The 12986-nt window shown below is 41.7% G+C and overlaps 2 protein-coding genes across 5 annotated transcripts in view; one reads left to right on the top strand and one right to left on the bottom strand.

The window, feature by feature from the left end:
- DDX59 (DEAD-box helicase 59) overlaps positions 1-1833 on the bottom strand; it is a 30185-nt gene extending 28352 nt beyond the window's left edge. For 2 of the 3 annotated variants that reach the window (XM_055724767.1, XM_055724772.1), the window contains exon 1: positions 1695-1833. The gene's annotated coding sequence lies outside the window, so the exon portion shown is untranslated. The remainder of the gene's footprint in view (positions 1-1694) is intronic. The other variant, XM_055724770.1, reaches the window with a different exon arrangement.
- A 516-nt stretch (positions 1834-2349) lies between these two features.
- Positions 2350-12986, top strand: part of CAMSAP2 (calmodulin regulated spectrin associated protein family member 2) — a 91000-nt gene continuing 80363 nt past the window's right edge. The window contains exon 1 of one of the 2 annotated variants that reach the window (XM_005440103.4): positions 2350-2743. In XM_005440103.4, coding sequence (XP_005440160.1) covers positions 2605-2743 — 139 coding nt within the window. In that variant the 5' untranslated portion in view covers positions 2350-2604. The remainder of the gene's footprint in view (positions 2744-12986) is intronic. The other variant, XM_027806603.2, reaches the window with a different exon arrangement.

Below are 12986 nucleotides of genomic sequence, written 5' to 3'. Positions count from 1 at the left end.
ATTAAACTAGTTTTCTAGTGGCAATGTGAAAAAAAAAATTAGTTAAAATAATGTCAACTAATACAATTTATTTCCAAAGTATATGTAAAAAAATATTCAGGAAGATGTGTAAATACAAGTTTTATTTTAGTCATTGCAAACTAAGCATATACTCTTCCTGACCAGAGAAGATTTTCCCAAGACACACTTGTAAGTTAATTTGGTATTATTATCCCTATTTCTGGTGTAGGGTATCTGGTTATTTCAGTCTTAAGTGTGCTAAAGCAAAGACCTCTGAACTCCCCTTCTCCCCTCCCTTCTGCTGAACACTGCCAACAGCAGCTCCTAGTTTTGTAGCTAGCTGTATGCCACTTAGGAGTGGTATGCATAACAGTTTGGGAATCGCATCACAGAGAGCATATGGGATGCTGGGGAAGTAGCCAGCAACAATCTCTTCAAACGTTGACCTCCCCAAGCCTTTCATTTACTCACTGCTAGTAAATACCAACTCATGTCAGTAAAACTCTAAAGCACACCATGTCCTCATAATCTCGACATTTGTATCATTGTGCACATGAAGTGCTAGAAGCATACATAGCCACGTAGCAATGGAAAATCTCTGTCCAGATCAATTCACAGTCCAGTTCAAACCCAAAAAAATAAGTTGGGATAAAATATTATTTGAAGCCTTACAGTGTCATGCTAAGGCCGTCTAAATATTCTTTTCCAAACTCAGCAGGGGTAAAAAAAACCGCAAAAACCAACACACACATACAAAAAAACCCCAACAAAAAACCCCAACAACATCAACCCACATCAGACTGCCAACCTCCACTGCAACAGTTTGGGAAGATATTACCATAAAGAGGGGTGGGAGGAAGATACAGTTTAGCTAATAATCACCACAAGTCAGGAGTGGTCCTTTAGTGACCCAAGAAAGCTCAGCCAGATAAAAAACTAACTACAAAAACTATTAATTTTCGGCCAGATCGGCTTCTTGAACCGGCCCACCGCCCAGCTCCCAGCGCGGCCAAGGCTGCCGGGGAAGCCGCGCCCGTTTCTGCGCTGCCCACCGCCGGGCGAGGGGCGGCCCGCAGCGCCCCGCACCCCCACCAGAGCTCCCTCCCCCAGCCCCGTTGGAGCGCCGTCATTCGCCACCCCGCCCCTCGTTCCTGCTGTGATTAACGCCGCTTCCCACGCGGGCCGCAGTCACAGCGATTTTACGTTTCTAAAAACAGGCCAGGTACGAGCGAGGCAGCAGATGGTCTCTAGGGCAAATCACTACTACTGCCCGTCACTACAGTTATGACGCGAACAGCCCTCAACCAAACCATTTTAAGGTGCCGACGTCTTTCTACCCAAGCATCCGAGAAGTTACATATAGCCACAATTTAATATAAGACAGACAAACACACACGAAAGGAACGAGAAGCCCGCCTCCGCGGCGGCGCTCCCTGCTCCGGCCAGCGCGGCCCGCGCTCCCCCACAGCGAGGCGGCCGCCGGCTCCTCACGTGCCCCCGCACACGTGGCCCGCCGCGCCGGGGCCGGGCCCAGGCCCAGCTCCCCAGGAGACGCCGCGGAAGGCCAACGGCTGCGCGCGGGAAGCCCCGTCCGGCTCCGCTGTAGAAAGCACTGATGCCAGCAGCGGTGGGATCCCGCCATGAGGGACACCGTCCTCTTCCCCTCAGCCGGGCACCACCGGGCGCCCCCTTACCGGCGGGAAACACTCCGCCCCTCGCTGCCGCTGGGTTAAGACCGGACCTGACCAGACCCCCACCACTGGCTCATGAGGGCCCGGCGCCAAGAAACCCGCTGCGGTGAGGGCGCGGCCACGTGACCGCCCGGCGGCTGCGGGCGCCCCGCCCCTCTCGCTCGCTCGCGCTCCCCGCCCCTCCTGAGCGGGGAGGCGGTGGCGGCGGCCTTGGCGCTGGCACATGCGCAGCCGCCGCTCGCCCATCCAGTGCGGCAGCCGCGGGTGGAAAGCCGCAGCGGCAGCTGCTGAGGCGAGCTGGGAGAGCGGTGCCTGGCCTCGCCGAGGGGCGGCTGGGGCAGCGCCCGGGCGCGGGGCAGCGGCGGCGTAGCTGGCACCGCTCCCAGCCGCCGCAGGCCGCTGCGCGGGTGGGGCGGGGTGGGGTGGCGCGGGGTGGGGTGGCGGGCTGCGCTGCGTTTTGGAGCTGGTCCCCGGCGTTTTGACATCTCGGCGCCTCCGCCGGGGCCGGGAAGGGCCGCGTCCCGGCCCGCTGCGGCTGCGGGGGACCTCGCCGGTGGCTCCCGCTCTGGGCCGCGGGGCTGGCGGCCGCGGCGGCCTGGGGCGCCCAGCCCTGGCCGGAGGCCCCCCCAAGGGAGCGGGGGGCTGGGGCCGTCGGGGGCCGTCTGTCGGAGGGTGGGGGGCGGCGGCGTGAGTGAATTGAGACAAAGAGCGAGGAGGAGGAAGACGAGGACACTCGGGCTCTGCTACGTTCCTGCGTGGAGGAAGGCGAGAGGCGGCGCTGGCCCTTACGGACAGCTGGGTTCGGCGCTGCGTTCAGCTGCTGCCGGCGTATTTGCAGACGTCCCTCCCGGCCGCGGGAGGAGGAGGAGGAAGAACCATGTAAGTCCCGACTTGCCAGGGGTCCTGTGAGAAGATGGGGGATGCCGCAGACGCCAAGGAGATGAGGAAGACTTTCATTGTTCCTGCCATCAAACCCTTTGACCATTATGACTTCTCCCGAGCGAAAATCGCCTGTAATCTCGCCTGGCTAGTGGCCAAAGCCTTTGGGACAGGTAGGTGGCGTCTTCTTCTTCCCTTTCTTTGATGCTGGTTCCTGCTCGGTTGCTTCGCTCGCGAGGACGTGCGAGCCCTTCCCTGAGGAGCTGGGAAGGTGGGATAGGAGGCGGTAGGGAATGGTTTTGGTGTGTTCCCTCATTTTTAGCTTCCCTTATACCTTCTGGGGTTCGTTTTCTTTTGTTTTTCTTTAATTACATGTAATAATTTTTTGAGTATTGCTGCTGCTTCCATTAGCGAGTAAATTTTGCGTATTGGAGCTGATACAGTTTTGTTGAAGGAACCGAACTTTGCGAATGGCGCTTTAATCATTCCCCGGGTCACGCTTACAGAGTGCGAAAAAACACCCGCGATCCGTGTTTGTCCGTTGTCTGGAAAATGTTCCTAATACTGTTTCAGAGCTGCATTGGGGGCTGGCGGTGGAAGTAAATGCGCATAGTTTTGACAAGCGCGACAGTAGCCTGTAGCCGTTTGGGTGGTTAAGCAGTAAGCAAGGTTTCAGGAAAAAAGCGTTTAATGCCAGGTTTTGCCCGGCACGGTGCGGGAGGCTTTCCTCGTCTGTAAGTAAATGGAAGTGGTTGTAGCGCCTGTGAAAGGCGGCCGTGCTCTGGCTTTGAAAACCTGGGCCTTGAGGAATACCAGACCTATTATTCCGTGCCTGACATATTGTTGGGCCTTGAGGAGTAGCAGACTTACAGAGTTCTTTTAAGGGAAGCATTTTGAAAATTTACCAAGCTGGTGGTTGGCTGTTTTTTTGTGGGTTTTTCTTTTTGGTTTTGGGTTTTTTGTAATATAATTGTGGTATATTAATAACTTAATTTTCTGTGGATCAAAAATACGGTTTTTCTTGGAAAGGTCAGGTATCAACACTTAATATTTATACCCCTCTTCTTTATAAAATGACAGGAAAAGGTTCTTCCTCCTGGAATTTTGCTCCTTTTGTGTTTAGGGCCAGAGCATCGTTATGTATTTGAACAAGTTAAAGGTGTACCTTTATGATGCCCCTAGGAAGTGATGGTATTTGACTAGGTGCTTCCCAAAAGCTACTTGGAAAGTGGTTGAACCTAGTAAAATTTCAGTAAGGTCAGTAGCTACTGACATAAAGTGCATGTTCATCGCTTCAGAAAAAAAAAAAGATCAAAATATTGTTTGTTTATAAAATTTGTCAATAAACTCAGCTTGCTATCCTTTTTGTAATCTGGGGAAGTATATAATATTTTTATGTATGTCTTTATTAGTTGTGGAGATACAAGAGGTAAGATAGTAGTAGTGAAAGTTCTTGGAAGTACCTGGTTCAACATTTTCAGAGATCATTAGCCTCTTATGTAGCTTGGTTCTGTAGGCTCTACTCAGGAGATTTTGGGTGTACGCTGCTTGTGCAATTATATAACCCAGCATTCTAACCCTAAAATCTTTTTCTACTGGAGTTTGCCAAATTCTCAGTCTGTGGCTTAAATGTCTTTGTTTATATTGGTTGGGTTTCTTGTGGATGTGTAAAGCAACTGACAGGGTACTTTGATGCTACTTTCTATAAAAAGTGTGATCTAACACAAGTTCCTTCACTCTTTCTCTTCATTACTGTGGTGCTTCTGAGATGCACAAATGAAACATGATTAGAGGAGATAATAGCCCTCTAAATATTGCCATAATGTAATCATAGGAAGAGAGATAAACATACACAATTGTAGTGTCTCTGATATCACAGTTCTTCCACTAAGTAAATATCGCTAGTAGCCTCAAAGAAGAGTTTGTGGCTGAAGTAGGGAAAAACGGTATCCAGGACTTGCATGTCTGCAATACAAATGCTTCCTTTATACTTGGAGCAAAACAGAACTGATGTTCACCTTTTCCAAGAAGTAAGTAAGTTTGGGTTTGTTAAATTATTTCTTTGGAGTAGATCACAACCTCAGTCATGTCTTCTACCTATTGCTATATACATGTGTACAAAGGCAATACAAAGGATGATTATTAATGTGTTTATGGATGCCACATTTTATTTCCTTTTTTTATCACTGAAATGCTGGCATTCCTTAAGCAGGCAGGGGAAGTGAAGGATTCTTCCCCACTCTCTCTGAAATACATTAATGCCATTCATTTTGATTAATGAAAAGCATATGGTTGCAATCGTGTATCCATTGAAGAAATCTAAATCTTTATATATCAAATGAATGCATCTTTCAGTGGACATGTTTCACATCCTTAAAAGCATATTTTAATACAATCAAACTTGCAGATGCAGCTTGGCTAGGCACTGTGAAGAGAATTCTGTCTTGGGAAAAAAAGACTTTTAAATAGGTACTGTTCATTAACATTTAGCAGTAACTTCTGGTGTTTGTTATCTGCATCCAAAAACTGACCCACCAATTGTATATTGCTGTTCTCAGTGAAGCTGCTAGAATACAGTCTGGGCCACAACACAGGCGGGTCAAAATAGGTTGTCTTATCAGTAGGGTGTCTTATGAGCATAAGAGTATACTAACAGTAGTGTTGAAGGCATCTTTTATGAAGATTTTTTTTAAGAACTAGTAATTGAAGACAGCGTTCATATTTCAGTGTTGAGTGAGCATAGGATTTTGTGCCTTGGCGTTTTGCTGCAGGAAAATGTTATTGTTAGGGCAGGTCAGTTTAAATGTTTTGTAATAAGCCAATGATTTAAGTGACCCAAGTTACAGAAACTGAAAGGGGGAAAAAATAACAAAATTGTGATGTATTGAAGTGGGAACATTTGACCTTAGAAATTAAATCTGCAAACACTAAACTTCAGCATTACCTCCCAGTGCTGGGAGTTAACCATTTCTGTGTAGAAAAACTGCTTTCCAAAGAAGTAGTAAAACTATTGATATTGTATGCTTCCACTTAAAAGTGTAACAGGACCTACTTCACAGAAATAACTTTAAAAGGGTCTTGATACTGTGTTACTCAGTGCCCTTTTTATTTCTAAAACAACAGAAGTAGATTTCATTATTTTGGAGTGTGAAGGCTTTGTCTTCTTGCTCTACTATAGTCAAAGAAAATGTGGCTGGGAAATTTACTACACATCCGCCATCCCAAAGACGAGCTAAGCTAAATATACATCATCCTGACAGATGTTTGTTTAGCCTGTTTTTTGAAAATCTCTAATTATAGAGATTCCATGGTATGTCTGCTAGTCAGTTTACTTCCTTGTTTATCTCTGGATCTTAGAACAGCATAATCTTGATGTCTTTTGTTACCCTGTAAACCTGTTACTTATCCTATTCCTGGTGGATGTGAGAATGGTGGGCGCCTTACCTAACACCTTCCACATAATAAAACCGGTGTCTCTTCTCTGTTCTACTGTTTTGACAAAAGAGACGTCTCTTTTTTTTTTTTTTTTTTTTTTTTTTTTTTTTTTTTTAACTTCGTTTTTGTAAGTCAAGCTTTTTTGGACTGGGTGTTTCATTTTATGGGGTGGTTTGTTGTTTTGGTTTTTTTTATTTCCCTCTGGTATTTTTTCTGTGGTTGGTTTTGCATGAGCTCTGTACTTAAATCTAAATCTAATGGTCCAGCTAAACCCTTGCAAGTACAGGTAAGGTTTGGAAAATTACTTTTATCTTTCCAACCTATAATACTCTCATTTATTCACTAGAATATGATGTTTGTCGTTTTTGCATCAGCCTAGAATTGTTGACTCATTCAGTCTGTGATTCACTGTAACTGTATCTTACTCTGCAGAACTGCTGCCTACTCAATTGTTCCCATCTTGTAGTTGTACAGTTGTAGGTTTCTGCTTTGCAGCTATACTTATATAACTGCATCCTATTTTCAAACCACTTCCTCCACTTACCAAAATCATCTTGAACTGTAATTTTGTCCTCCAAAAGTTTTCAATCCCTTTGTACCTTGGAATTGCTTCTCTAGAACCTCAGCTAGTATGAAGATACTAATTTTTGAGTCTTGAAGTGCATGCTCTTCCCATTTGATGGGGACCTCTAAGTACTCTTGAAAAACTGTTTTTCAGACAGGTTTGCATAATACAAATATTACTTAAGTTAACGCTATCTCTGACATGTATGTTACTTAAAAAATTATGGGAGCAATTTTAAAGTCAAGTCAAATCTGTTGCTGTTCTACTACCTATACAATATATTATCCTGCTACACTAATAAATTTCACTGGTTTAGCTTGAGGATTTTTTTGACAGGGATAAACTATAAATGAAAGCTGCATAAGTCTGAGTACTTCCCTTAAACATTGTTTTGAGTGTTTTCTGCATTCAAAATTAAATATTCCGTCCACCTCTTGACATTAAATTTATCTTTTATAGGTGTCTGAAGCAGTAGATTACAAATTGCATCATCTGCAACTGAACATTACCCAAGAAACTTTAAAATGGCTTTCTCCTGATGATTAATATTTTCAGAATTCATATGCAGCTCCTTAGAGCTTTTCCAGATGTTGCCAGTAGAACCGTGAAGGGAGGAAATGAACATTTATATATCTGACAGAAACAAGTTTTAACTGAATACTCTCATCTGTTACGTTGGGTGTTGCAGGCCAGAACATCTTTTAATCTTTTCCTAGCAGACCTAATTTCTTTACTTTTACTCAGTATAGCAGCCAGCAAAAACTTGCATAAGAGTTTGGAGTATAAAAGCAAATATTTGAGATGCTTGTGAGGGAACTTTTTTTTTTAGTGTATTTCTTTACATCACCTCTCTAAAATAGTGGCTGACAAATTGATACTTTGGTCAGCCAGTTATCAGAGTAATCATCTGCTGAGATGGTCTACTTATAAATTGACTGCATCACTCATTTCTGTAGAACACATTTAAAACATGGCCTGACTGTATATCACCTTTTTTTTTTTAAAGTAAATAAAAGTTGTATGAACTTCTGGATCTGTTGGGTTCGGTAGAATCATCTGAGCTTGTAGACTGTACATGGACAAAAGTATGGGAAGGTGAATTAGTTAACAGTTATCAGGATTCTTAATACATGATAGACCTCAGATGGGGTAGTTTATAACCTGTTCTTTCAGTGACTTCATGTCATTGCGCCTGTTCTGAGCCTGTTTGTCTTCACAACTGAAGTGCCTGTCTGCAGAATATGATAAGAGACTGTAGCCAGGTGCTCACTGTTGTGAGGTAATGAGATGAAATATATTTCCTCTACCTATACCTTTTATATTTTTTTACTGTCACTGCAGTTCCTACTGAAGATATATTTTCTTCTGCCTCCTCCCATAATTTCAGGTAATCTGTTGGGTTACTTTAGTGACCTCAAGTTTGAAGGTGGCTCTCATTCAAACTTGAAGAGTATTTATACTATGCTATTAATCAGGAAATTACTACCTTTCTGATATGTTACGTGATTTAATTTCTACAGCTAACTGGTGGAATTTAATGAACACAACTGGATACTCCTGAAATTACTAACTTTTAAATACTTACTTTGGTAAACCGTGGGGTCCAGAAGAATGTTTTTGCTGGTCATTCTGGAAAATAGGGCTGGGGATGAAAAACCTTGGAGACTTTGCAAGACAAATACAGTTCTTCCTTCCTCCCTCCCCTCCCCCCTTTTTTTTTCTCCTTGGATAATACATTCTTAATGGATCAGGTGTTAGTGATAAAACTTTCTGCTATGGAGTTGAAACGTAGTGTCTGAAATCTATTTGCCTAATTTAAGGGTTGTTTTATAGTTCTAGTTCTTTCCTATGTGTTTTCTTACACAAACACCCCTCCCCAATTAGTCTTAACCTAAAAGAACCCGTAAGCTAGACACCAAAGGAGATGTGTCAGCTTGTGTCTATCTAGTTATGGCTGGCAAAAAGTTTTCTTTGGTTTAATGAAGTCTTATAATAGTTCAAGAAATCAGTGTTTATCTCTAAGTTTCTGAAACAATCTTTTGCCCTACTCCATAGGCTATGTAAATCATATCTTGACTGTAACAGTCATCAGGGTGCTAGCTGAGTGAGATGGGATCATAACTATACTATTCTAATTACATTTCTCTTATCTTACTTTTCCCAAAAATACGTTCTGAAGGCTAATTATGTTAATAATAATTGATCACTTTATTGCCAGGGTTAATTCTAAGTCATTCTTTTGTTTATCAGAACCTGAATGAATACACAGTAGATGTTAAACTTCCCCATTTTAATAGGAAATGCTGCTGCCAGACAAATTCTGTGTGCTTTGTGAGTAGTGTTTCCTGTTGAGCTACTGAAGAGAGAATATTGGATGGGGTAGACAATTAGTTTGACCCAGTAGAGCATTCCTTATGTGATTCTGTGTTGAAAAAATAACTGAACTCGGGGGGGGGGGGGGGCTGTGAATTTAGAGTCTGTGCATGGTTTTTTCTTGGATGTTTGGGCATTTATTTTTTTTTTTAAAAACACCAACAAAATTTAAAATAAGGAATCCCTTGTAAGTGCACAACTGCTATCAAAGAGTTGGATAGTGGCCTATTAAGAGGCAGGAGGATAGTACTTCTGTGATGGTAAATCCAAGAATCTCTCCAGTTCAGTTTAGTTAGGTGGACAAAGTTAAGAATTGACAGTGAAATTCGGTCTGCCATAGATTTATAGAGGTTGACCTTTTAGATACCTGCCCCTAGGCAAAAGTAGGTCTACTGCCTGGTAGCCAAGAACAATGTAACTGGCAGACTGATTCAACAAACAAAAAAGTAAAAATTATCTCTTTAATATCAACTGTCATTTTGCTTTCTGCTTCCTGATTAAGTCTTGTTCTATGATTTTTCTTTTTTGAGTAGCATCAGTTTGATCCAGGGATTACTAACCTGCTGTAAATCTTAGAACCGGAGTACTTATCAGAGCCCTTGAAGGTGTATCCAAAATAAAATAGCAAATTCAAATGTCTCCCTCTTCTACTGAGCCAACTACAGAAATTTGTCTAAAGCAAAATAACATAAATTACGCTTCTCTGACCTGTTCTCAGTCCTTCTGAGGACTGTTGGCTTCCATGCAAGCTCTGCTCTCTTGTGCTCAAATGGCAAATGTGGCACCAAAGTCCTTGTTGTCAAGGGGCATTCTTCTGAATGAAGTAACTTAACAGTGTTACCTTATCGCAAAAGCATACCTTTACTGTCCTGCGGAAAACAGTCAAGTAATTGAGTCCATTAAGATTTATCTAAATTAATCTACCGGTTTGCACTAGGAAGTGGTTAAAGGCATTAGTCAGAATTTTCATTAAATAATTCTGTATTAAAGCTCAGTATTCTACAAATAGGGTTTTTTCTTAATATCTCTGTTGATTGACAACTGTAACCTGTAGAGATAGATATTTTCTAGTCTGAGGCTTATTGTGGCTTCGTGGCTTCCAAGAATGATGTATATTTTAATTAGAAAGCTCATGGTGAAATATTTTAGCTTGTTTATATTGTCCTCAGGAATAAAAATAAAATAGGGACCTGGTTAACAGATACTCCTAAGCTTCTGGACTTCCTTAATGCAGACATTCAATCTGGAACTGTTCTCTCTTATAAAATTGAAAAACTTAATATAATCCTTTGAGTTACAGGACTATTAATCTGTATGGAAGTCTGGAAACTTCACCAAAAAATGGTTTGTTTTTAAAGAAAGTGTAGACTTTTTACATTAATACAAGTAATTTTTTGCAAAGGAGGAATTCATGCTGTCCTCCAAGGAGCAATTCACACTTACCTGAGCACAGAGTTTAGTTTATAAAACAGCTTTTAAAGATGAATTCACAGAAGGCAGCCATGAATTGATTTCAGATTATTCCTTCCTTTTAAAGGGGTTTGCTTTAATAGAAAGTTAAGTTACAATTCTATCTCATAGTGGGGAGAAATAATAATACCTTGTTTGCTTTAAAGCTTGGAATAAATCCTTTTTTTTTTTTTCTCCCCCTTTTCTAAAGAAACCATCTGCAGGACTTCTGAGTCCATTGTAATTTCTGGGAACATTACCTGAAGATATGTTGAATACTGTTTTAAAGTTAGCCTGATTCTTAAATTTGCGTTACTGTTTTGGGCTGAAGTGGTATTTCCTTTCTGTTCTTCTCCCTGTGTGTTGAACTTGTATATTAGCTTCATTTATTCTCTTCATAGTTCAATATTTGCAGAATTGAATGTCAAACTTTATTTAAACCCATAACAAGAAAATTTTTCCAAAATTGAAACCTGTGTTCCTGTTGAAAATTTCAGGAAAAAAATCGGGTGAAAGCAGTCTCTGGAGATCAGCTAGTTTGAAGCTGGCTCTTCTTGGAGCAGGAGGTTAAAGTTAGAAGAGGTTTCTCAGGGTCTTGTCCACTCAAGTTTTGAAAATCCCTGCGGATGGTGGTTTCGCAGCTGAGGAGTCCCCATGCAAGCTATGCCTGTGCTCTGCTGCTCTTGCTGTGAAGAATTTTTTGTTTTTTAATTTGTATCCAGATGATATTTCCCTTGTGGGCCCATGACCACTGCCTTTTGTCTCTTCATTGCACAGTCCAGGTCCATGTTTCTGCAGCTTGTCTGTTGGGTGCTGGAAGAGTACAGTTCTATCCTCCCACTGCCTCTCCAGCAGAAATAAACCCTGTTCCTCAGTCTCATCCATATTTCATGTGTTCAGCTCCCTGAACTCAGTGTTCCTGATCTGTCTGACAGGATTGCTGTACTTGGTCACAAATTTCAAGGTCAAATGGCACTTTATGGCAGTATTTGCTACAAGGTATTTATTTAAAACTGTTCATTTACTTCAGAATCCTGAAAGGCTCATCAGCTGGGCAAAGGAAAGGGACTTTCCTACACCTATTGGGAATTAGTGTTAAGATTTTTCTCTGCCTAACAGAGCTGTTTAATAATCTCCAATCATGCCAGAGTTGTTAATAAAGGCATTTGACCTTGTTGGTTGTTCTGATAATCTGCTGAGAACTAGCTGTAGGCTTAAAAGTACCTTCCGCCCGACTGCAGGGGCAACACGTGCAGATTCTGGAAGGGTTGTTGCTTTGATATCAGTAACAGTTTCCCCTGTCTAGCTGCTGTGCTTTTTGGTTGTTGTGGTTTTTTTTAACTATAAAATGAGAACACATTTTCTATCTTATGTAAAGAAGTATTCTGATATCAAACAGTTTGATACATCTTATAAATGGGGAAAAGCACATGTGTTTCTGTCTGTGCAAACTGATGGGAATTTTTGTGAAGACTTCTGATCTTGTTGCAGCAGGGATTCCTTATTTCTGTGCTTTTGTTTTTATAAATTTAGAATATGTCTGTAGTCAGTTTCTTTTCCTAGCCCCTTGTTTCTGTTTTCTATTTCTCTAATAATTTTTTCCCGGTTTTATCTTTATGAACACCACTAGGTTTCTATTCCCTATTTATTTTTGTGAACACCAATGAAATGAAAGAAATTATGTGCATTGCATTTTGTCCTATGCTATATTTTTGGAAGCAGAATTATCCTGTATAAATAGTTTGCCTTTGATAGTTATTATCTTGATTTTTGTAGTGTATTGAGTGGGTTTTATTACTAAACCCTACTAGTGGGTGTCATTCTTTCATGACAAATGCATTTATTGCATCTTATCTTGTCACTTTAGGGTCTGCTTCAGTGATATAGAAGATCACAAGTTAACTCATTAACAGGTGTTTGGTTTGGTATTTCCTGTCTTTGGATTTCTCTTTTGGCTTAGTTTCAGAATTTAAATCTGTCATTGTCTTCAGCGAATATAAAAAACCAGAATGTGACTTCTGTCTGTAGCTAACTGTTCCTACCTTGAGGTATTTTTTCATATGGAAATGAGGCTTTTTTCAGGTCTTCTAAGGTATTACAAATAGTTTTGTACCTTCTTCCCTGTTGCCCCCCATTCCATCTAACTTCCCATGTAATTCAAAAAAGATGCATGGTTGGGTTTTTGGGTTTTTTTTGGCATTGTGAGATATTTACAGAAGTTTTCTAATGCTGTCTAGCTTGAGGAAATAGCACGAGGCTGCTCTGAAAGTTGGCATTTGGAATTACTTCGGATTAAGTCATGATGAGGATTGAGCTCCTGATACCGAGGTGGAGATGGATCCTGAGGGACTTCAGACATAATGAGCTTAATATTTAAATAGACAAGGTGTGAACAAACAGGGAAAAGAAAGAAGGGCAGGTAGAACTGAGACAGATGGAAATAATACCTAGGGAAGCAAGTACCTAGCAGCTCATAGAGTTCCTTAATTATAAATGCTTTTTATAGTATTGGTTGACTAGGTCCTTAGAGTCAGTAACAGGCTGGGAAGTGGCAAGGGAATATTACAGTATCGTTGCCTGACATAGGTCGATTT

The sequence above is a fragment of the Falco cherrug genome, chromosome 12 (genome assembly GCF_023634085.1).
Source record: "Falco cherrug isolate bFalChe1 chromosome 12, bFalChe1.pri, whole genome shotgun sequence".
Lineage (NCBI taxonomy): Eukaryota > Metazoa > Chordata > Aves > Falconiformes > Falconidae > Falco > Falco cherrug.
Note: the sequence above shows the minus strand (reverse complement) of the source record. Positions and strands in the feature narration are given on the sequence as shown.